Here is a 27403-nt window from a genome sequence, read left to right as displayed (position 1 = left end):
GCGTAGATGCACATTTCATCTGTTTTTTTGTAATTAGTTCGAATTTTTAAGCTATACTATTACTGACTGTAGCCCGGCTGTATCTCTGTACACTTTGGCATCCACTGCACCCAAGTTATCATTTAATAGGACTATAAAATGGCCTTTTTATTAGGAACACGTATGCTGTTAGCTCTCTGTATGGCTGTCAACACTAACTAGAGCTCAGCTAACAAAAATGTTGCACAGAAAAAATATTCACATCAGATCTTTATTACATTTTAGTAAGATTCCGAGGCAAATTATGTTTTTTTTTTTAAAGATATTAAGATATAAATACAATGGATGACGGTGAAATTATCAGCAGAGCTTCTGTTGGTGTGTCTGTGGTACCAACAAATAAAAGCCAAAAAAATCAGACAAAGAACAAATGCCTAATTCACCCCGAACCCAAAGCGCTTGTTATGCGCTCATGCTAATTCGGAGCATTTACATGTGTGTGGTAAATCAAAGCGGCAGACTGTTCACCCTCCAGACAGCGTCTCTGCTCCGGCTTGGTGGCTCGGTCCACCCCCCCCCCCTGCGCTCATTAATAAAAATGAGAGCAATCCGGACGTTTATTTTCCTCTCCTGCTCCCTGCAGCAGCCTGCGCTCATGTCTGGCTCTGCGCTGGCGTCTAGACAGCGCTGGGCCAAATTTAATCATCGGGATCACGGCTGGGAACGGGAGCGGCGTGGTTATTTATCAGAAGCGCGGCGGATGGATCCTTGGCTAACGCGCGGCGCTCAGAGTCACAGTCGAGCCGTACCGAGGCGGCGTAGGCCCGCTCTAATCGAATCGTACAGCTGGAGGCGACAGATTTGTCAGGCGGGCTCTGCCAGGTTTGCAGCCCGAGTTTACTACGCCAATAACTCCTGACTGTGCTGCCCCGCGGTTATAATAACCGGCCTAATCTGAGCGGTTTGTCTTCCGTTTAATGACGCCGCTGCATTTTGCACCATTCGAGCAAATCTAAACAGTGTACAGCAGACGACAGATACGATTCAGGCTGCAAATGTTGGGTTGTTACCCTCTGGGGGGCATCTTTTGTACTCGGAGCATTTACGTTTCCCTTCGAACAGTCAAATTATTTTGCACTTCTTCCACAAATACTGGGTCATTTTAGAAGTAGGTCTGCAAAGCAGCTCCAGGATTCTGGGTAAACCTGGAACCCTGGAGTCATCTTCACCTCCTGTTTGTGTCTGTACGGAATTTTACAGATCTGTTACCACCTTGGTTTACTTAAAGTACACAAGTATGTACAGCGGTACCTTGAAACTCAACGTCAACTGGTTCTGTGACTGGCGTCAAGTTTTAAAGACGTTGTTTCAAGGTATTTCTCCCATAAGGATGTTTGGGAAACCTGTTAATGCGTCCATGGTCACGTGGAGCTGCATATATTTTAGTCCAATGTAAAATAATGAGGCTGTTTTTAACACTTATACACTGAAAATAACACAAATATAATATAAAACACTGGAATAACAAGCTGATTCTAATTCTGACAATTTCTCAGAAGCTCGAGCTGTAACACAAGTTTAAAAGTGAAACAGGGAGGAAAATCCAGACAAACACAGATACATGTGGAGCTGTAACACTGGATCTGATGGTTATTCCACACTAATGCACATTCAGCTCATATTCACACTTTGATGATGTTTTATATGCTGGGGGGGGGGGAAGCTGGCAGATGTGGGGCCTGAACCAGCGACCTTCTAATTACTAGTCCTGCCCACTGCTGCCCTATGTCGATGGCATCCAATATAAAAAGCACCATCATTTACATTCTCAGCATTTAGCAGACGCTTTTATACAAAGTGACTTACAGAACTGTGACAGCATACAGTCTAAGCAATTAAGGAATAAGGGGCCTTGATCAAGGGCCCAGCAGTGCAACCTGGCAGTGGTGGGGCTTAAACCAGTACCAGTCCAGCACCTTAACCACTAGGCTACAACTGCCCTAATCGATTATTTTAACAAACACATTTTAAATTAAGGACGATCGTTTGCCAGCACCGTCACACACACACACACACACACACACACACACACACACACACACACACACACACACACACACACACACACACAGATAGAGAGAGAGAAATCAGTGTTTTAATGGCTGGCACTTGCAGTGAAGTGGCGGGTATCTTACCGGCTGCAGAGAGTGCTCCTGCCTCCTGGCCTGGCCCAGCCTGCTCATCAGCGACCACGACGAGAGCTTATAGTGGTTCAGAAGACAGATAATCACCACCACCATCACCATCATTACCACGATTATGATTATTATCTGCACAAACTCCAATTCAGCTGCAGGAAAAAGGGAGAGAAACAAAACAGGCAGGGATTTAGAAGCTGATAGAAACAATAACAGAGAGAATCTGGTGCAGGACTGATGATTATTTGGGGTCTGAAAGGAAAGCGGGTAAGTGCAGTTCTTAATCTGACCACGGGGTGGCAGCACAGAACAGCGATTTTTAAGACAGGTGTGCTACACCAAGGGTTTGTTGTAATAATAATAAAAGTGCTTTGTTAATAATGTCTAATAGCGAATGTTTTAATGGTGCTACAACACTTCTTTATTAATCACTGGGGCAGCGTGAATTCAAGTCTTAAACAAGTATAGTCATTTAGGAAGCATTTATAAAAAATTTTTTTTACAATATTCTGTAGTAAAATACGTAGGATTTTTTTTGTCCACACCTACAGCTATCTGCATTTCAGCTCATGCACCAAGATCTTTTCTCTTTTGATCGCTATAATAAAAAATTTATCGTAGTCAATTTGTCTTGCGCTGCTGGTGGATCCCCGATTGCGGTCGAGGTGGGTATATCGCTGCCCACGCCTCTTCCGACCCGCCTGCAGCTCTTAGCGGAACACTTTTTCACCCATGCATTCTGCACGGGCACCTCTATCCGCCAATCAGGGTCCTTACACAGCGCTTGAAGACCCCACCCACATAGTCCGGTCATCCCGCCCTAGCAGAGACGCGTCTGCTGCAGGCACTGCCAATTATGCCCGAGGAGATTTATGCATTTTAACCTTTCTCCCCCAATCTAGTGGCATACAATAACCCAGCCGTATCTCCTCGACTGCTGCAGACCCCGACCCTGACCGAGGATGGACGTACCCAACACACCCACCATGATGCGGGTTCACACAGGGATCAGTATCAAGGATAGGAAGAGTCACGCACTGCTCTCCGTTATTCACCGTCAGAAACTGTAACTGCAGCAGCAATAATGATTCTCTTCAGCCCATCCTTGTTCAGACATAGACGATCATGTCTGTATAGGTGCCAGACTGGCTGATAGCACAGCTCCGCCGATGGAGCACCCAGTAAAACATAACATTTTCTAATTGGTCTATTCGGTTACATTATAAACCCTGACTAAATGTTTTTAAATGTGTAATAATGCTTAGATGTTACATCTGGTAATTACTTTAATATTCTATGTAGTCTAAACCCTCCATGTTCCAAAGCTTTACAGTTTTAAAATGATAAAAAAATGGACAAATCAGACAAACAAGCGTCTGCTAAAGCGAGTCAGTGGTGGACTATCTCTGGTAGCCAGACGGATTGGGGCTTTAGCTCGGGCGCTGCGAAATCCCAGCATGCCCCAGACTGCAAGCCGAATCCGATCAGGCTAGAAGCGGCGAGCGATCCGGGCCTCGGGCTCGGCGAGACGCAGGCCGTCCCAGAACCGTAGGAAGTGCAGCGGACTCGTTCAGGAGCGTGGAACAGAGACGTATTATCTTCTGGAGCAGACGAGGGTTCGGTCCGTACAGCGCGGCTGGAACGCACGCCACTAAATCGCCCGCGGAGCGCCGGCGCGACACAAACGGCGCTTTTCTCCGAATTTAGGCCACGGAAACGGATTCAGGGAAAGAGGGAGAGAGGGGGAACGCTGAAGATCACGAGAATAAAACGGAAAACAGGGTGGAGGACGAGACGAGACGAGATCTGCCGAGACGTCGCGAATCATTACGACACAAGATACAGAATTATTATTTTACCTAAGATAGAGTCCACACACTGTTTACGATGTGGAGGGTTTTTTAATCCTCTGTACTCTTTCAACACCACACCAAAGGAAGAAATGCAATAAGCACAATGTTTTTATTATGGACCATATAAACAAACAATTTAAGCGAATAACAAAAGTACAGTCAAACCTCGGTTTTCGTATACCCCTATTGTCGTATGATTCAACTTTCGTCTGGTTTTTCTACCTCGAGTTTCGAACGCCGACTCCGTTTTTCGTTGAACCGTACCGATCGCGTTCGGCCATTTCCCACGTGACTCGGTACGGGCCAACGTGAACGAAGACTCGCGCGGCCATATCGGGGGTATCCCTCTGCCTTCCTCGCCGCCTTTCCATACGCCAACAGGACTCCTCAATGAAGGTAAATGTGATGTTAAATGTTCATTTATCCATTTCTTTACTTAATTATAATAATTTCTCATCGTTTTCTGTATTTAAAACTACATTTATTCTCTATAAAATGTATTTTTTGTTAATATTTTTGCCTTTCAGGAACACATTAATTGTATTTACTTTATTCCTTATGGGAATTATTGTTTCGGTTTTCGAAATGACACAACTTGAGCTTGAATATTTAAACAGTTTGGTGAACGTTTGAAATCCAACCACTACATGCCCCCAGTATCATGGCAACTCATCATGGAATCATGGAATGGGAGTCCACTAACCAAGCGTTCACAACAACGAGCACAACAGTAAGTAATGCAACAAAATCTACACTACATAACCAAAAGTATTTGGACACCTGACCATGAGCTGCTTGTGCACCCCATTTCAAAAACAAATGACCTTTTTAGCTACAACAACCACCACTCTTCTGTTCAGCCATAACATTAAAACCACCTCCTTGTTTCTACACTCACTGTCCATTTTATCAGCTCCACTTACCATATAGAAGCACTTTGTAGTTCTACAATTACTGACTGTAGTCCATCTGTTTCTCTGCATGCTTTGTTAGCCCCCTTTCATGCTGTTCTTCAATGGTCAGGACCCCCACAGGACCACCACAGAGCAGGTATTATTTAGGTGGAGGATCATTCTCAGCACTGCAGTGACACTGACATGGTGGTGGTGTGTTAGTGTGTGTTGTGCTGGTATGAGTGGACCAGACACAGCAGCGCTGCTGGAGTTTTTAAGCACCTCACTGTCACTGCTGGACTGAGAATAGTCCACCGACCAAAAATATCCAGCCGACAGCGCCCCGTGGGCAGCGTCCTGTGACCACTGATGAAGGTCTAGAAGATGAGCAACTCAAACAGCAGCAATAGATGAGCGATCGTCTCTGACTTTACATCTACAAGATGGACCGACTAGGTAGGAGTGGACAGTCTAATAGAGTGGACAGTGAGTGGACACGGTGTTTAAAAACTCCAGCAGTGCTGCTGTGTCTGATCCACTCATACCAGCACAACACACACTAACACACCACCACCATGTCAGTGTCACTGCAGTGCTGAGAATGATCCACCACCTAAATAATACCTGCTCTGTGGGGGTCCTGACCATTGAAGAACAGCGTGAAAGGGGGCTAACAAAGCATGCAGAGAAGTAGATGGACTACAGTCAGTAATTGTGAGTAAGTAAGTGTAGAAACAAGGAGGTGGTTTTAATGTTATGGCTGATTGGTTTATTACACCTGTTAGCAACAACCTGCTTTCAAACAGAAGAACTAATACGAGCCATAAAGACTTTAATGGTCTGCTCAACTATTTGGTCTAGTAACTGGGTAAAAATAAGCTGTTTTGAAATAATCTTGCTGGGTTGACGTGTGTTATACTCAAAAGGTATTGGTCGATGAAACTGGTTTTAAGAAAACAGTCTAACGTCTATGTCAACTTGAAGCGAACAGCTGAATAATCATCCATGAAAGTTCATTTACTTAGTGAGAAGATTAAAGGGTTAAAAGGAGCCATCGGTACAGAACGTCTGACTCTTCCCATCGGCGAGTGATTCACGCCTGCGGATGGAGCCACGTGCATCATCGCATCATCTGCGCTCTGTAGTAAATGACTGGTAGCGGCGGCGCTGTTTAATGCGATGACTCAGAGACTGAGGTCAGAGAACAGAACACGCGCATCATTAAACTCGAATAAACACACAGCTGATCGGCAGAATTCATATTTACAGCGAGGGACTGACCCGCCCTGACCCGTCGGATGATGCTACGAGTAAAATCCGTAGCCAAGATCCCCAAAATGAAACTCGGCGATCGGAGATGCTGCCGTAACCATGGAAATAAAGCCGTGACCATCCACTATTACGGCTGCGAGCGTTCCAGAAGCAAATTTCTTCTTTACTTTCCCCAGCATATTGACATTTTACTTTAAATGTATTAATCCGAAGGTTGCTCGTTTACATTTTTAGCATTTTGCAGACGCTTTTATCCGAAGCGAAGTGATTAAGGTTTAAGGGCCTTGCTCAAGGGTCCAACAGTGGCAACCTGGCATTGGTGGTGTTTGAACCAGTGATCTTCTACTGAATAGTCCAGTACCTTAACATCTAGGCTACAACAGCCCTCGAGTTTAGATCTCACTGTCACTGTTGGGCTCCTGAGCAAGGCCCTTAACCCTCAATTGCTCACATTGTATTCAGTGATAAAAAAATCTTACCCTATAAACACTATATGCAGCCTATTAATTCTTTACAATCACTTATTTGAATGTTCTGTGATATTTATTTATTTATTAGGATTTTAACGTCATCAGTTTCATCAGTTCAAGTTTAATATCAAACACAGTCATGGACAATTTTGTATCTCCAGTTCACCTCACTTGCACGTCTTTGGACTGTGGGAGGAAACCCACACAGACATGGGGAGAACATGCAAACTCCACACAGAAAGGACTCGACCTGGGAGTCGAACCCAGGACCTTTATGCTCTGAGGCGACAGTGCTACTATGCAGCCTATTAAATCTTTACAATAATTTACTTAAATGTTCTGGGAGGGGCAGTTGTAGCCTAGTGGTTAAGGTACTGGACTAGTAATCAAAAGGTTGCTGGGTCAAGCCCCACCACTGCCAGGTTGCCACTGTTGGGTCCTTGAGCAAGGCCCTTAACCCTGTACTGCTTGGACTACATACTGTCACGGTACTGTAAGTCGCTTTGGATAAAAAGCGTCTGCTAAATGCCGGAAATGTAAAAGTAAATAATAGGGATGTAACGATGCGATGCGATTCACGATACTGGGTTCACGATACGATTATTTCCTGATTTTTTTTTAACTGAAATTAAAGACAAATGATGACAAAGTTTCCTTTTATTATTTCTCTTTAAAATGAAATAAAATCCTGTATTTGTGCTTATCTTTTATTTATCTAAATAATTAATGTACTTTTATTTCTGAGGTAGGTACAAACTATGCAAAACAATTTCAATAAAGCCCAATTAGGCAGAAAACCCTCGAATCTGGCAACCAAGCGTATAGCGCCAGTGACGTCAACCAGGCAAGGTGTATAGCGCCAGCGCCCTCTGCTGTTTGAAGTGAATATCGATTCATTTTACATGTCAAATCGATTTCAAATGTGGAATTTTTTAATCGGTTATTAACTGTCTTGTGGTGCATCGTTACATCCCTATGGACTAGTAATCAAAAGGTTGCTGGGTCAAGCCCCACCACTGCCAGGTTGCCACTGTTGGGCACTTGAGCAGGGCCCTTAACCCTGTACTGCTTGGACTACATACTGTCACGGTACTGTAAGTCGCTTTGGATAAAAAGCATCTGCTAAATGCCGGAAATGTAAAAGTAAATAATAGGGATGTAACGATGCGATGTGATTCACGATACGATTTTTCCCCCCGATTTTTTAAACTGAAATTAAAACCAAATGATGACAAAGTTTCCTTTTATTATTTCTCTTTAAAATAAAATAAAATCCTGTATTTGTGCTTATCTTTTATTTATCTAAATAATGAACGTCCCTTTTATTTCTGACGTAGGTACAAACTATGCTGCACATTTCCCTTTTTGTGTAAAAAATAAACTGAAATGAAATTATAAAACAATTCCCACATTAAATAAATAAATGATTAATACAAATAAAGAAAGTATCCTCACATAAATACATTTAGCTGGAAAATTCAGAACCTGGCAACCCTGAAGTGACGTCAACCAGGCAAGGTGAATAGCGCCAGGGCCCTCTGCTGTTTAAAGTGAATATCGATTCATTATACATGTCTTGTGGTGCATCGTTACATCCCTAGTAAATAAGCAAACATATGTATCATTTTAAAAACCTATAAGTCCTATAAGTATGGAACCAAAAACAGAAAAGGCTTCTAATTTCCATCCAGACGTCCTTGGCAGCTCTGCGATTATTAAACATATGCCGTGTTCACAGAGGGAAAGTTGGGATAAGTTGGAACTCGAGCGCTCAGACCGAGCAGACTGTACGTCTTCACAGCTCAGACGGTACAATCCTCTTATTCCTGCGTAGGCTGATTACACGGTGGGCCTGCGGCTCTCGGCCCAATCACACTTCCCAGTCGGAACCGAATCTGGCACCTAATTAAAAAAGGAACAAATTCTGCAACACTTTCCTGTTCTGACCGGGTTCGTCTGTGGTTAAAAAAATAGCAGCTAAATAATCGACATGAATAAACTGGTGCACCCGGTCTGGTCGGATGAACAAAGATGACAGGAAGATCAGTTTTGGATGGAAGGTTTGGCTCTTCAGTCGAGCAAGAAATACATAAAGAAAGTTTTTTCTCCCCCTAGTGAAGTGGCACTGCTGGATAATGGACCTTCTGTCCTGCCCTGCCCAGCACTGGCAATGCCATTTTCTCTTTCTTACAAAGACACGGCTGCCATCCAGCTGCCATTATTGCCATGGAGACAGCCCTCGGCATCCGTGCCCGCCGAGACGCGGATAAAAAAAGAAGACCTCGGCGAAACGGAGATCCGACATCGACACGCATGAGAGGACGAGGACCTGGAAAGCAGGCAGGGTGGGTGCTGGGAGGCTGGCAGCACTGTTACTGTTAGCAGGATGAGCACAGCTGACTGAGAGCTGCCAGACAGTGGGCCACTTGCTGAGAGGGAGTGCCAGACATGAGCCGAGAGAGTGTGTGAGTGTGTGTAAGTGTATGAGTAAAAAAAAGAAATGGTAAAACGAGTCGAATTCAATAACGTTTACATTCCTGGCATTTACGAGACGCTTATATCCAAAGTGACTTACAGTATCATTGACTAGGCAATCAAGGGCCCAACAGTGGCGACCTGGCAGTGATGGGGCTTGAACCAGCGACCTTTCGATTACTAGTCCAGTACCTTATCTGCTAGACTAATACTAGGCTAACGGATCTGTTGGGGGCTCACTACTACACTACTGCTGAGCTCTGGGGATCCAGGGTTTGAATCTCAGCGGTGCTATCGACCGGTCGGGCGGCTGCATGGCTCACAGCGCCCAGATTGGAACAGGAGGGTTGGCGCTCAGGTGGTGCAGCGGTAAAACACGCTGGCACACCAGAGCTGACGATTGGCCTGTTGTTCATACGGGGTGGGAGCCGGAGCCGGGGCCGGGGCCGGGACCTCATAACCGATGCAATTACGACCTCTGCTGGCTGATTGATGCCGCCTGAACAGAGTCTGGGAATAATGCGTTGATCAGGGTGTGGCTCTCCGTACACAAAGCTGATCCGTATATGAACTCGCCTCGAGCAGGTGAAAAGATGAATTAAATTAAATACGACTAGTACTGTTCCAGCTTTAACTGAGAAGATTTCCCTCATGGTTTGGCGAAAAAGTCCTTGCAGATCCCTGACTGAGTAACTTTTACCCAAGGACTGAGGCCCGATAAATCAACAAAAGGGGGAACGCTCTCCATGTGGGCATTAATGCGCCACGTTTCAGCAAACGTCTGACTTCAGTGTTCTACTCAAAGAGCTGCACCCCGTGGCACCGCACTACTGAAGAAACAGACGCAGACGTTTACATTGTCGGGACGTCCATGGATGCCACATCGGTCTGACATGACGAGACAAATGTTTTGACAGGCTCATTTGAATGTGGGTGCAACAATATCAGAGACAGGCGGTTCATCATCCGGTGATAAACGGGCGTTTTTGCGCTGGCGGGTGGCCTGGTGTGCCGTTTTAGACGACTGGAACACACAGGTGGCCTTTGTGCTAAAAAAAAAAAATCAAAGCCTTGTGGCATAGTGGGACGGAGAAAAACATGCTGACAGGCTGGCATCCTGCTGGGCATCAGGGGGGAGGGGGGGCCCATTTCGGTCCTGCGGGACGGCCGTGGCACAAACACCGGCAGTGGGATGGGGCCGTGCCACCCAGCACGCCGAGCGACGGCCTTGTACTCTCCGTATACTCTACAGAGGCTCTCGCCATCAATAACCCGTAGAAGGGAACAGAGACGTCACGCTAAAGACGTCCGACTGCGTCTCTGTTCATCCAGCCAGATGAAGCGCCACCAAGCATGAAAGGTTCCTCACAGGTCCTGTACGCTTACGTGTGAAGAGTCAGTCAGTGCATGTTCACTTGTTTAACGGTCGAGCGCCCCTGGCATGCACTCCAAACTGGACTTTTCCCATGAGTAATGTGTACCAACGTCCCTGTAACACGACATGCAATACATGCGTACTGAAATTAGGGCGCATTCACATGAGAAGAGACACAACCGCCCTCGCGCCGACTGTGCCGTTAATCCCTATAGTGTGGGGCGGTGCTGCTTAGCAATTTTTAGCCACCTGATTGAACTGACCCAGTGCTCCTCTAATGAGACGAACTGTTTGATATGACGTTTAAGTACATTAAACCACATTAAGGTTTTTTTTTTGCGATAAACGTTTTAGACTCTCGGAAAAGCTGATTCTGATTCTCACAATTTCTCAGAACCTCGAGCCGTAACACAAGTTATAACACAGATACATCTGGAGCTTTCAGACTGGATTTGATGTTTAACCGCACCGTTCATCTATTAACGCCAAATTTACGCTACACGACTTTCCGAGTGGTCGGGTCGCTGTACGGTTCACACTACACGACTGGATCTCTTGTAATCGGGGGTCTCGGGTTTCAAGTCGGTGTGGATTTCACACTACACCATCGATCACCAACTGGAATCGCGGGCGAGCTTCTCCGGTCTCCCAAACTACGTTTAGTCACGGAAACAAACGCGAGAAGTGACGAGGGGTTTAATGATACCACGTCCAAAAATGCACGTCAACAAGTAAGCGAGCGATCAAAGTTTGTGCGCTGATGTGCTGCATTAAAGCAAGTAGAAAAAGTAAATGAATGAGTGGATTTGGCTACGCGAGCAGTGAGTTGGAGGTTAATAAATATTTTTTACAATGCAGTGTTGGTGTTATGTTTTGTAGAGAACGATAAGGTCAGAAATACTGTAAAACTTGTGTGTGTGTGTGCTGATGTATTCTGATATAAACTACTGTATATTACGCCCGTTCCACTTTCTTACAACGCCTCCCCTGCGTTTCCCCTCACACCGTATCTTGCGTTCTCATTGGCTGTTCGACACAGCACTCATTGCCAGTCGGGCGACTCAGATCCAGATATTTGACGAGCTAGATATATTTCTTCTCTTTAAAAATCCAACAGCAATGCTGCATGATGACACAGTACAGACGTCTGTCTACATCTGGACAAATTTGGTGAAGATGTTTGCCTAGGAATTACACGTGTGTATAAATTCAACGATTCGCTCAACGTATTCCCGTAATAGACTGATAAGGTCCTGAAAGTTCTACAATTCTGTTAAGTAAACTCCCATTTTCTGTTTATCTCGGCGTACCTTCGTCCAAATTATTCCCCTCTAGTCTGACGGACACAAATAAGTATTTGTTTAGTCTGGCCATGAGAGTGAGAAAGATCGCTCACATTAGTGGATGACACAAATCGGGCAGTCGGTCCAAAAAAAGCACGCTGACCCTCAGCTCTGGTGCCAGTATGCCGCCCATCGGTCTGCTTTGTGCGTGACTGGGCATTTAGAACTCCACTCCATGGAGAAAAACACTACAACGTTCCCGGGTTTCCAAGCAAAAGCATTCACTTAGGCCTCGAGAACACGCTGCCAATTATTACCCCCCTCACAACATCAGCGGCGGCTCGGGGGACTCTTGCTTTAAAATAAACACTTTCGGTTCCTGTAGGCTGGGTTAAGAATCTCGGAGGGAAAAAAAACCGAAAGAAGCAGTGTACGTTCTCGTAGGCTTGGTAATGCGGATTCCTGTTTCAGACAGAACGCACGGGCTATAATTAGCTTCCATTTGCTTCTTCATCCGCACACAATTGACTTCTATTTCAGGAAAGCCTTCATTTTTGGCAGACGTACCTCGGCATGTTTTGTTTGACCAGAACTGAAAGGTGCTTTCATGGCAGCCGGAGCTACTTGTGCAGACTTGTAGGCTGCCGAGTCCACACAGCAGTCAGTACTTAAATATCAGGGGGGATAAGTGCCACATTCTGTGGTGTTTTTGTTACCGCCATTTAGTTAAAACGTGCACGATGCATGAAATATCTCCTGAGGCCGTTCTGGGTTCTGAAGCAAGTTTTGTTACAAGATTTGTTGGAGAAAACCAGCGGGAGAAGCGAGGGGAGGGAAAGAACACTCCACTTTCCTAAAACATTAGTCCATGACCGCTAGCTGAACTTGCATGGATGACCTCAGTGGGTGGAAACCACACTCCTCCATTTGAGAATGCTGGAAAAGGGTTGGAGGAGAGTTTAGCGCTGACATTTTTGAAGAGCGAGGGCAGAGCGAGGCGACAGAAAAGGACGATTGTTATCCAGCGAGAAGAAAGGAAAACGAGGCCTTGTTTCCTGCCGAATGCATCCTTCCTTATCTGATCTTTATCAACCCACTGCTTTATTTATCTCGAATGATCCGTAGAACCGAGCTGGCGCTTCGACTCATCAATAATTGTCCCTGGATCCTCATGCTGTTGCCACCACACACACAAATGGCCACGTCAGAAAGCATCGCAGCGTTTTAGGGTATTTTAGAGCTCAATAAGATGGAAATATCTAATAAACGAGAGGAAACGATGAACAAAGTGAATAATAATGGCATCACAACACTGGACACAGAGCTGGACTGGCTTGTTTACATTCCTAAAGACACGCGCCTAGAGACGTTCACTCCACCTCCAACTTCACTGCTAACAAAGGAAACCATGGCAGACTCACTTGCTCAATGGCTTGCATGTGAGGATACCATGATGGCAGTGGAAAAAATAGGATAGTAAATCCTACAGCATGGTGTCCTAGGTCCCAATTTAAGCCCCCACGTGTACATTACACATTTACCTGGATAGTAACCAGCAATCGTTCAGTGTTGTGTGCGAGAATGAACGATCTATTGAATTACAGATAAAATATCAGTTCCACAAACAGGCCCACTGGAGTAACATATTCATGCTTACACTAAAATTCATACAGAAACACTAAGCAAACTCAAATTATGTTTTGTTTTTTTCAGGTTAACTAAAGAACTGCTGGCCACTTAAAGTCATTTGTCCACCTGAGACGTATAAATAAAACACTAATAATTTGGAAACTACAAGCCCTTGTTGTCCAGGCCACTATTCAACATTCAAATAACTGCTCACCATACTGCACCGTTATAGTAATACTGATAAAAGGTGTTTTTACAGGTCACCTGAGACCACAGACATCAGCACTGCAGTATATATTTCTGTAACAGACTGTGCATTTGCATCCACAACAACAGTCTGTCAAGATATAATGCTTTTTGGGTACTTTTCTCACAGCATTTGCACAACAACCACCCTTCTCTGAGACATGAAAGCCAACATGAGCACAGAAGTCGTGATGTTGATTCCCAACCGTATCGCATGATTAATATGCAAAACGCTTGTAACCTTGCCTTTTAATAAATGTTGTTAAATTAATCTTGCATACAGCAATACACAAATCAGTTTGTGACCTGCCTGCAAACTGTATTGTAAACAGTATTTGTTTGTTTATTAGGATTTCAACGTCATGTTTTACACTTTGGTTACATTCACGACAGGAACGGTAGTCACTCATTACACGAGGTTCATCAGTACACAAGGTTATATCGAACACAGTCATGGTTAATTTAGTGTTTGGACTGTGGGAGGAAACCGGAGCTCCCGGAGGAAACGCACACGGACACGGGGAGAACATGCAAACTCCACACAGAAAGGACCCAGACCGCCCCACCTGGGGATCGAACCCAGGACCTTCTTGCTGTGAGGCGACAGTGCTACCCACCTAGCCACCGTGCCGCCCTGTAAACAGTATTGAATTTGTTCACATTTGCTGAAAGTCCAGAAACCGTAAAGGTCTCAAGCTAGTAAAGAATCTGTAGACTTATCTCCTGCATCTTAAGCTTTACTTAAGAATTACTTCATTTTTAAAAGCTTTACTTTATTTCTAGATATAACGTAAGGTCGGTTTATTAAGGCGAAGGGTAGCAATTATAATAAAGCACAATCAACCAACTATATAAACAACTTTCTTTAACTTAATACACAGAGGCTAAGTGAACAGAGATAGAATTGCAGTATGAGGATGGAGATTTCACACTGTTACACCTGAAATCTGCATAAATATGACCTGAAACTGTTTTCCAATCTAATAATGAAGCTTTCTGCAAACTCATCACAAACCATTCTATCATATACTCAGAATTTAAATGTCAAACTACAGAAATAACAACATGTTAAACACTTTCACGCACAGACATTTGCTCTAAATACTGTTCATGAACACTGATGTATTGTTGGAGTTTGGTTGGAAAGAGGTACAGAGGTGGATGATGTCGCCTGGCTACGGCTCAGTCTCAATTAGTTTCCTACTACACTGCATTGGTACACTACACGTCGCTAGCTTTTGCATGCTTTCTAGGGCACTACATGATACACACGGTCGTATTTGACATTCAACCTTTAAACGGCACTGTCGAAACACTTAACCTTGGCCGAACTGTTTTTAATGTTATACATACATTATATATAGTATAGCATATATTATATATAAATATGTAATTATATATTTAAAGTTTTAAATGTAAAACTGTAAACCAAACCGTCAAACAGCTAGACAAGTCTTAATTAGTTTCTCAGTCGCTATATCACTTCATAACAGACAACCAAAATTCAGATTTGTACATTATAGCTAAAACAATAATATATTTTACAAACATTTGCGTTTTCGTGGATTCAGTTCTCACCAAATTAACGGCTTCCAGACGACACAGTGAAAACCAATGATGGCTTGGTCCTGATTGCTTTCTTACACCCTATATCAGTGCACCATATCGATATATAAACTATACAGCTTTAACACTATAGCTAGTGCACTCGATACACTGTACAGCTTTATTTGGAACACAAGTTTCAAAACATATACGCACCAACCGCTCAACCAACTGATTTTACACCACACATACAGGGTAAAACTACCACGTTTAAAAACAATCTTATGCATACACTATATGTAATATAGCACATATTCTATATGGTGCTATTTAAAGTTTAAATCGTAAAAAGCTGTACAAAGACTTATCAGCGAATAAACGCCTTTTAAACCAAACCGTCAGACAGCTAGATAAGGCTTAAATAGTTTCTCAGTCGCTACATCACTTCAAAACAGACACAAAAATCCTAAGTTTTACATTATAGCTAAAACAGTAATATATTTTGGAAGCTTTTGCGTTTTTTGGGGATTTAATTCTCACCGAATTAACGGTTTCCAAACTACTCAGTGGAAACTCCAGCCAACGGCTTGGTCCTGATTGCTTTTCTACACCCTATATCAGTACACTATATAGATATAAATATTATACGGCCTTAACACTATAGCTAGTGCACTTGATATACTGTACAGCTTAATTTGGAACACAAGTTTCATAACATTTATACACTAACCGCTCAACCAACTGATTTTACACCACACATACAGGGTAAAACTTGTGCATACATTATATGTAGTATAACACATATTCTATATGGTGCTATTTAAAGTTTTAATTGTAAAAATAAAAAAATAAAAAACTGTACAAAGACTTCTCACCGAATTAACGGCTTCCAAACTACACAGTAAAAAAAACAGGCGCCGGCTTGGTCCTGATTGCTTTCCTACACCCTATGTTAATCCACTACATCGATATTTATATTACACACATTCAACACTATTGCTAGTGCACTTGATATACTGTACAGCCTTATTTGGAACACAAGTTTCAAAACATTTAAACTGATCGTACACCACACAGACAGGGTAAAACTTGTGCATACATTATATGTAGTATAACACATATTCTATATGGTGCTATTTAAAGTTTTAATTGTAAAAAAACAAACTGTACAAAGACTTCTCACCGAATTAACGGCTTCCAAACTACTCAGTTGAAACTCCAGACGACGGCTTGGTCCTGATTGCCCTCCTACACCCTATATCAATCCACTATATCATCATTAATATTATACGGCTTTAACACTATATCTAGTGCACTTTATATACTGTACAGCCTAATTTGGAACACAAGTTACAAAACATTTAAACACTAACCGCTCGACAAACTGACATACAGGGTAAAACTACCACGTTAAACACCCAGCACTTGGTGTTCTTCATAACGAAGTAAAAACAACGTCCACACTCACATATGTCCATTCCCTGAAGTTGGGCTCCGGTGCAGTTACACACGCAGGCGCCATTGGAGCCGTAGCCGCTGCCGCTAGCCGCTCCGCTCTGGTTCTGCATGGAGCCCCGCACAGCAACACCTCACAGCGGCCCAGCCGGCGAGCCACCGCGGGCATCGCTCAGCACATCTTCAGCCCCGACTCCGGCTCTATAAACACGGGCTGGTCGCATGTAGACACGCCGGTAATCCTGCTCATGTGTGTGTCCGTGTCTGCGTTAGTGTCTGTACGGCGAGCCGGTGTGTGTGTGTGTGTGTGTGTGGTGGAAATGAGGCAGACAGACTGTGTTACCCCCCCCCTCCTACCCGCCCTCACTAATAACACACACACACACACACACACACACACACACACACACACACACTTCCTGGTGACTCCGCCGCCGAGGGGGCTGGGCTATGTCTCAAACCTCACACTAGAGCCCTTAATAGTATGTCAAACAAGCACCGCACATAAGGTCCCTATTCATTCAACTAGGGCTTTTTGGGACAGTCCAAGATCCCATATGAGACAGGACTGGGGGAGTCCAGACTAAGTCCAGACAGTTACTCAATATGTTAATCAGAGTCTAAAGCGTCCTGCTGTGGAGGAAAACTCCAGCAGCGCTGCTGTGTCTGATCCACTCATACCAGCACAACACACACTAACACACCACCACCATGTCAGTGTCACTGCAGTGCTGAGAATGATCCACCACCTAAATAATACCTGCTCTGTGGGGGTCCTGACCATTGAAGAACAGCATGAAGGGGGGGTAACAAAGCATGCAAAGTAACAGATGGACTACAGTCAGTAATTGTAGAACTACAAAGTGCTTCTATATGGTAAGTGGAGCTGATAAAATGGACAGTGAGTGTAGAAACCGGCTGATCAGTGTATATACACACACAACCAACACGGTCTTGCTCCCTGGACTCTGACAACTTCAACACATACAACCACTTAGCGACTGTATTACCGCACCTTTGCACATTTGCAATATGCTCAATAGTGCATTTTTTGCACCTTATTCTTTTACCATGTGCTGGCCAACACTACTCTTGTCTCTAGTGTCGCCTCCCTTAATTACTTTATTTAGATTAGAAATGTTTTTTTGTATTTATTGTACTGTTGTTTATCTGTCTTGCACTTTCTGTCCTGGAGGAACGTTGCTCCGTTTCTTGTAAATAGCTGAAATGACAATAAAGCCTCTCTCGAACTCTCTTGTTTGCATTTTGACACACTGTTTAGCACCGAAGCAAGCGGTTTAGGACGCGGCCCTCTTCATACCAGACCAGACACAACTAAACGAGGCAGTCTGGGGAGAAACATGGTGCTTGACCTTGGCTTGACCCCGCCGTCTGAGAGCAGCCAAGCACATGTTATCTGGCTCTTAACTCAAGACTGACCGTCCATTCTCTCTGCGTTTACTACAGGCCCTTATGAGGGTGATTACACTCCCCTGAAAAGAACACAGAGCTGGAAGACAAAGATCCTAAACTGGGTGATTAACAGGCTTAGTAAAAAGGTTGTAAAATTTGGTTGGTCTGTCACAGTTGCTATATTGTCATCTGATCAATAATGTGTCATGTGGCATAACTAGGAGTTAAATAATAAAAGTACCATACCACTGTTCAAGATTACTTTCAAGGACATAATAATAATAATAATAATAATAATAATAATAATACAATACATGTATAGAATGAATGATGAAAAATTAATCTGGGTGTCAATTGTAATAAAGGCTGATGAAGTATTTTGTCAAATTACAGGGGTTGGGAATGTGTTGTTAATGTGTTGTTAATGTTACATCCTGGCTGGTCACCATATACCCAAGATCTATCTCCTGTTTGCTTAATACCACAGCTGCACATATACACCGATCAGCCATAACATTAACACCACCTTCTTGTTTCTACACTCACTGTCCATGTTATCAGCTCCACTTACCATATAGAAGCACTTTGTAGTTCTACAATAGGAGATAGTGAGGACCACCACAGAGCAGGTATTATTTAGGTGGTGGATCATTCTCAGCACTGCAGTGACACTGACATGGTGGTGGTGTTTTACTGTGTGTTGTGCTGGTATGAGTGGATCAGACACAGCAGCGCTGCTGGAGGTTTTAAATACCGTGTCCACTCACTGTCCACTCTATTAGACACTCCTACCTAGTCGGTCCACCTTGTAGATGTAAAGTCAGTGACGATCGCTCATCTATTGCTGCTGTTTGAGTCGGTCATCTTCTAGACCTTCATCAGTGGTCACAGGACGCTGTTGTCTGGATATTTTTGGTTGGTGGACTATTCTCAGTCCAGCAGTGACAGTGAGGTATTTAAAAACTCCAGCAGCGCTGCTGTGTCTGATCCACTCGTACCAGCACAACACACACTAACACACCACCACCATGTCAGTGTCACTGCAGTGCTGAGAATGATCCACCACCTAAATAATACCTGCTCTGTGGTGGTCCTGTGGGGGTCCTGACCATTGAAAAACAGCATGAAAGACTGGACTACAGTCAGTAATTGTAGAACTACAAAGTGCTTCTATATGGTAAGTGGAGCTGATAAAATGGACAGTGAGTGTAGAAACAAGGAGGTGGTTTTAATGTTATGGCTGATCAGTGTATATACAGAAAATACTATTTGTTTATTGGAGTTGTGTATGATGACACTGTCAATTAAAATTCCGTTATAGTGAAAAGCCTAGAATTAGTAAAGCAGAATGTCTTTATTGTTAATGTCATTTATTTAAAATACAGTGGTACCTTGTAACTCAACGTCCCCTAAACTCAAAATATTTGAAATTTGTACCCTTAAACTCAACGTGTTCTGTTTGTTTTATAAAAATGTATTTATTTAATTTAAAATTAACAATGAACAGCGGCTTTGTTCAGCGCTCGGCTTCAGCTGTGTGGTAATATGTCATCAAAGTGTGAATATGTGACAAATCTGCATTAGTGTGGAATAAGCGTCAGATCCAGTGTTACAGCTCCACATGTATCTGTGTTTATCTGGATTTTCCTCCCTGTTTCACTTTTAAACTTGTGTTACAGCTCGAGCTTCTGAGAAATTGTGAGAATCAGAATCAGCTTTTTATTTCAGTGTTTTTATATTATATTTGTGTTATTTTCAGTGTGTAAGTGTCAAAAACAACCTCATTATTTTACATTAGACTAAAATATATGCAGTTCCAACGGGACCATGGACACATTAACAGGTTTCCCAAACATCCTTATGGGAGAAAATACTTCAACGTCTTTTAAACTCAACGCCACTCCCAGAACCAATTCACGTTGACTTTCAAGGTACCGCTCGCTGTATATGGTTAAAAATTCATGGATGAATATTAATTGAATAATGTTCATAATTTTGTTTCCAGTTTGACTTACTATAAAATTAAGGCAAAGCATCATTTAAGTCCAAACGGTCAAGCTTTAAGTTAATTGAATTCTACGTTTATTTTTCAGTTTTATAAAACATATACACAAACTAACACCCAACTCTCACATGCACACACACACTTACATGCACACAATTCACACACACTGGCACATATACTGTACATACATACACTAACACACAGTCGCTTTCTTCAGCGCTCGGCTTGAGCGGTGCAGTAGAACGTCATCAAAGTGTGAATATGAGACGAATCTGCGTTAGTGTGGAATAACCGTCAGATCCAGTCTGAAAGCACATTTTTCGGTTTTATAAAACACACACGATCCTGGATGTAACATGTTCAAATCAATTGCCAAATCCACACCCACACTTTAAAAATATACACTTAAATAATAATGTTAAACATATTCAGAGTAAATACACTAAATCCAAATGTACTGAATGATAGAAGTTAATAAATATTGATGATAAAGGTCAGTCTTATGAGCACCTATTTAATATATCAGGTATAACAACAAAAAAATCATTCCTCTTTATTACCATATTGTTCAGACAAACCTCAGTACGCATTCCCTGTACATTAGAAAAACCACATAGGTGTTGAAACGTCGTTAGAAACCTTTAATTTGTCTATGTTGCCCAAAACCTGAAAGTCAAAATGAAATGTGAAGATTAAATCCTTTTTTCCTGCCCCCTTACCCACTCATCCCACTGGGAGACAAGCTGACATTTATCTGTCTGACGTCTTGTCTGGAAGTCATGTCCCCTGCCAGCACCCCCCCTTCCCAAAACACACACACACACACACACACACACACACACGTACTTGCACCAGACATGGGGGAGGGGAGGTCATGACTCAGGGTTTGAATGGGTGTCTGAAGAAACGTCCCAAGGGAGGCGAGTGTTGGATAAACTGTGAATGTTAATGTTGTTGTGGCTGTTTTAGTCTCGCCGGACTTTATCTTTATATATAAATTTAACCAAAGTCTTACAATTACGTTCTGCGTTTTCTGCTAATCCTATTTATTTATTTATTTTAATTTTTCAGAGCAGGATAGCAAGCAAACAAACGTAAACGTCTGTATTTTTAATCTTAATTTTAGTTGATGAATGAGAATCCACTTGCTAATTGCGAACTATCCATACTCTGTGTACTCATTTTAGTCTCCACATACGTACATTTCAGTTTCTATACATTAAATATAATCTGAATGCACATTGTTTAACCCAGTGGTCAGTTCCTAATTCCTAATTTAAAGAAAAGCGCCACCTTCTGGCCAATTTAGAAAGCCATGATGCACGGTCCCAATGTTGGCTGTTATTAGTTCCATGAGTTCTCATGATGTAGAGCAGGGGTGTCAAACTCAAGGCCCACAGGCCAAATCCGGCCCGCCAGGATTTTATGTGCTTAAAAGACGTACGATTGTTGTGATGGTTCGAGCAGTTACAGAGACGCACTTATAATTTAATGGGACACCAGCGCATTTAAGCGGCAACCGTTAACACCATAGTCATGGCGACTGACTTTGACTTTGCTAAGAAGCCGTGTCACGTTTACGTTTTAGCGGCAAAAGAACGTGAGGTAACGTCAGTAACGTAAACAATAATAAATAGACGTTAATTCTCTTGCAATCTGATACATTTATATTCTCAGTTGTTTGTAAATGTTTAGCAAGTACGTTACGTTACAGCGTTTCAGTTACAAATTTACCGTCATTCCATAATTAAATATGGTTGTTTCCGTTACTACAGCAATTAGTATTTTTACACACAATGCTAACGCGCTATTTTACGTTCGGTTAAATTTCATATTGTACCACTTTTAGTACTACAGCTATGTGCATGTACTGTACTACGTTTTTATTGTTTGTATTTTGTAGTTTTACTCCATTCTGATGCACACAGTGTATCACACAGTTGGGAGAGAGCTGTCTGTCTGTCTGTCTGTCTGTCTGTCTAGCTGAGAAAGGGGGAAAACTTGGCGAGGGCAGAACAATCATCTTAAAATACACTGTAAAATCCTACATAAACTGCACCTCTCACAATGCATGCCGATTTTGTGACCTGCAAAGTGACGCATCCCGCCACTAGATGATGTTGAGAAATATTTACAAATAATCCCAAAATGTACAAGAAGAGAAAATTGAAGCAGAAAGAGGAAATTGAATGATGGGAAAGTGAAAACAAGGTACGTCTCTTGTGTTATGAGGCCGTGTCTGTGACAATATAAATGTAGATATACATTATAAATATACAGAATAAATTTGGCATTTTGACACCAAACACAGAATTTAGCCTCCAAGAAAACCAACAAAATTGTCCAAGACTTAAAAGGCGACTGCAATCACAGCAGGATACGTTACAATCTGCCCGTTGAGGGCCACCATGATGCAGATGTGGCCCTCGGTGAGAATGAGTTTGATACCCCTGATGTAGAGTGAACAACAGGCTAAATACTCTGATAAAATCATGTGCTTATTTTAGACACTAGGGACAGAAATAACATCATAGCCTATCAAAATTGGGCCGAGCAATAGTAATTCAACAAGTGATCAATTTTAAATCTTCCCTCTAAATAGGTGGGCTTTGTTATCGCTAAGTGTAGATAGATAGATAGATAGATAGATAGATAGATAGATAGATAGATAGATAGATAGATAGATAGATAGATAGATAGATAGATAGATAGATAGATAGATAGATAGATAGATAGATAGATAGATAGATAGATAGATAGATAGATAGATAGATAGATAGATAGATAGATAGATAGATAGATAGATAGATAGATAGATAGATAGATAAGTAGATAGATAGATAGATAGATAGATAGATAGATAGATAGATAGATAGATAGATAGATAGATAGATAGATAGATAAGTAGATAGATAGATAAGTAGATAGATAGATAGATAGATAGATAGATAGATAGATAGATAAGTAGATAGATAGATAGATAGATAGATAGATAGATAGATAGATAGATAGATAGATAGATAGATAGATAGATAGATAGATAGATAGATAGGCGATTAATGTAATGAAAGTGGAGGCTAATGTCTGTCACTAATGGTTTCTTATACGTTGTCGTGATGTGAAAGCTTATTATGAAATACTATCGTCTTTATTCTTAATTCTTAACCTTCGCAGTACTTTAGGAGAGGTCACAGTAAACTAAGCTGGGTTTTTTTCAGAGGGTCGAGGTCAAGGAGTCGCAGTTCGCTACTGTCTCACAGCAAACAATGAACTCAGGAATTTCACCTTTCAACTTTTATCCATCCAGTAAAAAATTTACGTCCACCCACAGAAATCCCAATAAATTCCCAAAAGCCAGTCTATAGGTGTAGTATAATACTGTATATGTTTAATCTCAATCGCTATTGCACATCGTTCAGTTTAACACTATTCGGAGCTGTTGTAGCCTAGAGGTTATGGTACTGGACTAGTAATCAGAAGGTCACTGGTTTAAGCCCCACAACTGCTAGGTTGCCACTTGAGCAAGGTCCTTAACCCTCAATTGCTTAGACAGTATATTTTTACAGTACCGTAAGTCACTTTGGATAAGAGTGTCTGCTAAATGATGTAAATGTAAATGTAAATGTTACAGTTGATAGCATTGCTACTGCCATTGCTATATTGCCTTGCTACTATTGCACGTGACACCTTATACACCATATTTCTCATTTGCACATTCATACATATTTCATGCATTTCCGTATGTACAAATATATATATTCTGTTTCCTAGACACAGCAGTGCTGATAGAGTTGACTCACTGTCACTGCTGGTCTGGGAATAGTCCACCAACCAAAAATATCCACCCAACAGCGATCACTGATGAAGGTCTAGAAGATGACCAACTCAAACAGCAGCAATAGATGAGCGATCGTCTCTGACTTTACATCTACAAGGTGGACCGACTAGGTAGGAGTGTCTAATAGAGTGGACAGTGAGTGGACACGGTGTTTAAAAACTCCAGCAGCGCTGCTGTGTCTGATCCACTCATACCAGCACAACACACACTAACACACCACCACCATGTCAGTGTCACTGCAGTGCTGAGAATGATCCACCACCTAAATAATACCTGCTCTGTGGTGGTCCTGTGGGGGTCCTGACCATTGAAGAACAGCATGAAAGCAGGTTAAAAAGTAATTGTCAGTACAGTCAGTAATTGTAGAACTACAAAGTGCTTCTATATGGTAAGTGGAGCTGATAAAATGGACAGTGTGTGTAGAAATAAGGAGGGTATACATTGTACGCAAATTATACAAACGGAGGCTTGAGATTATACTGTCTGTGTTAGCTGTAAGAAGGCCTGAGGGAGCACGCTAAGAGCAGGACGGAGCACACAAGGCCATCACGCTGTTAAGCTAAAGTGTTATTGTGGGAACGGACCATCTTTAAGCACCGTCCATTACCCGACTCCTCTCCCGCTGTGGCAAATCAACATCACACTCACCCCGGCAGACTGTGGGAGAGGAATTTGCCGCGTGCTGTGTGACAGGTTGACTGTCGTGTACGTGTGTGTTCGAGGGTGAGTGTCTGTGTGGAGATAATCACCAGGTATTCAATTTTCTCCCCCCTTGCTCTCTCCTGCAGCCTGCTGAGCATCATCATGGGCCGTCTGCCCGGTAGGGTGAGGTAATGTCTAGGTTTAATGCCAGCCTCCAACATCGGCACACACACAGACCAGCACACACACACACCAGGGCACAACAGGAAGAACAGCAGGGACAGCAACTCCTCAAACGTCCACTTTTGCAATTCCTAATGAGTATGACAGCATTATTAGCCTTTTACTAACAAGCCACATGACAGACTTCACCACCAATCCACCCACCAGCAGCCGGTGCTGTGATGCCTCCAATACCACACCTGCATCCTTACAGAAGCACTGCAATTCTTTCTGACAACGTCAAATCACAGCACAGTATTCACAATATGTGTCTGCTGGATGATACGCTGGGATGATGTGCCACAGAGCAGCACCAGGCTACAGAGAGGAGAGGAAAATATATTCAGTGCCTCGTTTTTCTCTTACAATTCTGCATCAGTGACAGATTTCCATAACAGTGCTGCTCTAAGTGGGGTAAAATTTAAAAACTGCTAAAGGATTGTTGCAAGACTTAAGAACCTTTAGAATTGTTTTGTATCCCTGCATTCCAATCAGCATGCTGAAATTGGTACCGACTAATTGCTATCTATTTCCTCGGCTGCTCCCATTAGGGGTCGCCCCCTCCCTATTTATCCGGGCTTGGGACCGGCACTACAATGCGCTGGTTTATGCATCCTAGTGGCCGGGTACCTATAGGACAATTCAGCGTCTCCAATTAGCCTGGCTGCATGTTTCTGGACTGTGGGAGGAAACCGGAGCACCCGGAGGAAACCCCCACAGACACGGGGAGAACATGCAAACTCCACACAGAAAGGACCCCAGGACCTTCTTGCTGTGAGGCGACAGTGCTACCCACTTAGTACATCTTAAGGCCATCTTAGGACACAGCACATTTTTCAGTCTGCATATATAATTTATTTATCATTCGTCTCCCTATTATTACACATAAACACACTAACTGTGTTATCACAATTACACAGTAATAAGAAATGAGCACAATTTCCACACTCGTGGCACGGCTCGGTGGGTAGCACTGTGGACTCACAACAAGGAGGAAACCATGTTTGGTACCACAGTGGGGAAAGTCCCCTCTGGTTATATTTTAGGTGTTTTACATTCGTAATCCATATAAAATGAACACATACGACTGCAAATAATTAAACATATTTTATAAGAGATGACTGATGTGAGGTTGGAATCTTTGCAATGTTCAGGGTGTTCTTCATAAAGACCTTGGAATCCTGTTAGGTAACATTGTTCAAATGATTTGCAAATGTGTCTCTTTAGCCTGTGAATACAGGAGTCCAGAAAACTGTGTGGAGTTTGCATGTTCTCCCCGTGTCTCTGTGGGTTTCCTCTCACAGTACAAGACGTGCAAATGAGGTGAATTGGAAACTTGTCCATGACTGTGTTTGATATTAAACTTGAACTGATGAATGCTGTGTAATGAGTAACTACCGTTTCTGTCATGAATGTAACCAAAAGTGTAAAACATGACGTTAAAATCCTAATAAATGAATAAATATTCGACTCATTCTGTGAGTTTTTAGATACATTTACAGAAGCTCATTGCATTGTTTTATCAGTAAAATCTGCCACTAATCTGGAAGATTTATGGTGGAAAGTTACCCAGCAGTTTAAATAATAAGAACCAATTAATGATGAAAGAATGCCTACATGAATTAGCCTTTTGGACATTAAATAGTAATAATAATAATAATCATTCAATAGAATAAAGATGAGGGCGCTCGAGTGGAGTAACGGTAAAGTACTGAGATCTGAGGATCCAGGGATCGGATTTCAGAAGTGCTAAACAGCGACTGGGAGCGCACTTGTCAGTGCGCTCTCAATGCAAGTCCCAAGCCCGGATTGAAAACAAAGTCTTCTGTGCCAAATCTGTGCAGCTCATTCAAAATGCAGCTGCTCGCCTGTTTTTTAACCAACCCATACACTGCCACATCACTCCACTGCTGCCACACCATCACCCCACTGCTGCCACATCATCACCCCACTGCTGCGTTCTCTTCACTGGCTTCCTGTAGCTGCCCGCATTCAGTTTAAAACCCTGATGCTCACCTACAAAGCCAAACATGGACCAGCACCAAGCTACCTTCAAGGTCTAATAAAACCCCGCTCTGTACCGTGCAACCTCCGAGCCACTAGTCTCGCCCGACTTGATCCTCCACCCAGAACTCGAGGAAGACGAGCATCAGCATCATGGCTCTTCTCTGTACTTGCACCTAAGTGGTGGAACGAGCTTCCTCTGTCTGTCCGAACATCTGAGTCTCTTGCTGTCTTTAAAAAACAATTAAAAACCTTCTAAGCTGACATGTACTTACTTACTAACGCTCTTATTCATTTCTGGAAAAAACCCTTTGGTTCTAGCAGGGTTTTAGCAGATTTGTGTTCTTGGACTGGTGTTTACTTAAACTAGAGTAATAAAATGTTCACTATGGAAGCACTTCTGTAAGTCACTCTGGATAAAAGCGTCTGCTAAAAGCCGAAAATGTAAATGTAAATGATTTGCAGATCAGATCCGCCGTGGTCACCACTATTTATAGGAGCAGCCAAAAAAGAATAAAAATGCACCTTAGAATCTCATCAGTGCCTAAAGACCTCTACCAGACAGTAGCTCCATTTGGAGAAACGGCAGAAAAGAGCTACACACTC

The 27403-nt window shown here is 42.7% G+C and overlaps 1 protein-coding gene across 2 annotated transcripts in view; it reads right to left on the bottom strand.

Annotated features, from left to right (window-relative positions):
- The window catches only part of ldlrad4b (low density lipoprotein receptor class A domain containing 4b), a 128128-nt gene that overhangs the window by 7173 nt on the left and 93552 nt on the right, over window positions 1-27403 (bottom strand). Inside the window, exons 1-2 of one of the 2 annotated variants that reach the window (XM_062992452.1) lie at window positions 16687-16773; window positions 2175-2329 (exon numbers count right to left, since the gene is read on the bottom strand). In XM_062992452.1, coding sequence (XP_062848522.1) covers window positions 2175-2329; window positions 16687-16696 — 165 coding nt within the window. In that variant the 5' untranslated portion in view covers window positions 16697-16773. Of the gene's footprint in view, window positions 1-2174; window positions 2330-16686; window positions 16774-27403 lie in introns of those variants that run through there. The other variant, XM_062992451.1, reaches the window with a different exon arrangement.

The sequence above is a fragment of the Trichomycterus rosablanca genome, chromosome 3 (assembly GCF_030014385.1).
Source record: "Trichomycterus rosablanca isolate fTriRos1 chromosome 3, fTriRos1.hap1, whole genome shotgun sequence".
NCBI classification, from domain to species: domain Eukaryota; kingdom Metazoa; phylum Chordata; class Actinopteri; order Siluriformes; family Trichomycteridae; genus Trichomycterus; species Trichomycterus rosablanca.
The sequence above is the reverse complement of the archived record's forward strand: the minus strand, read 5'-3'. Positions and strand labels throughout refer to the sequence as shown.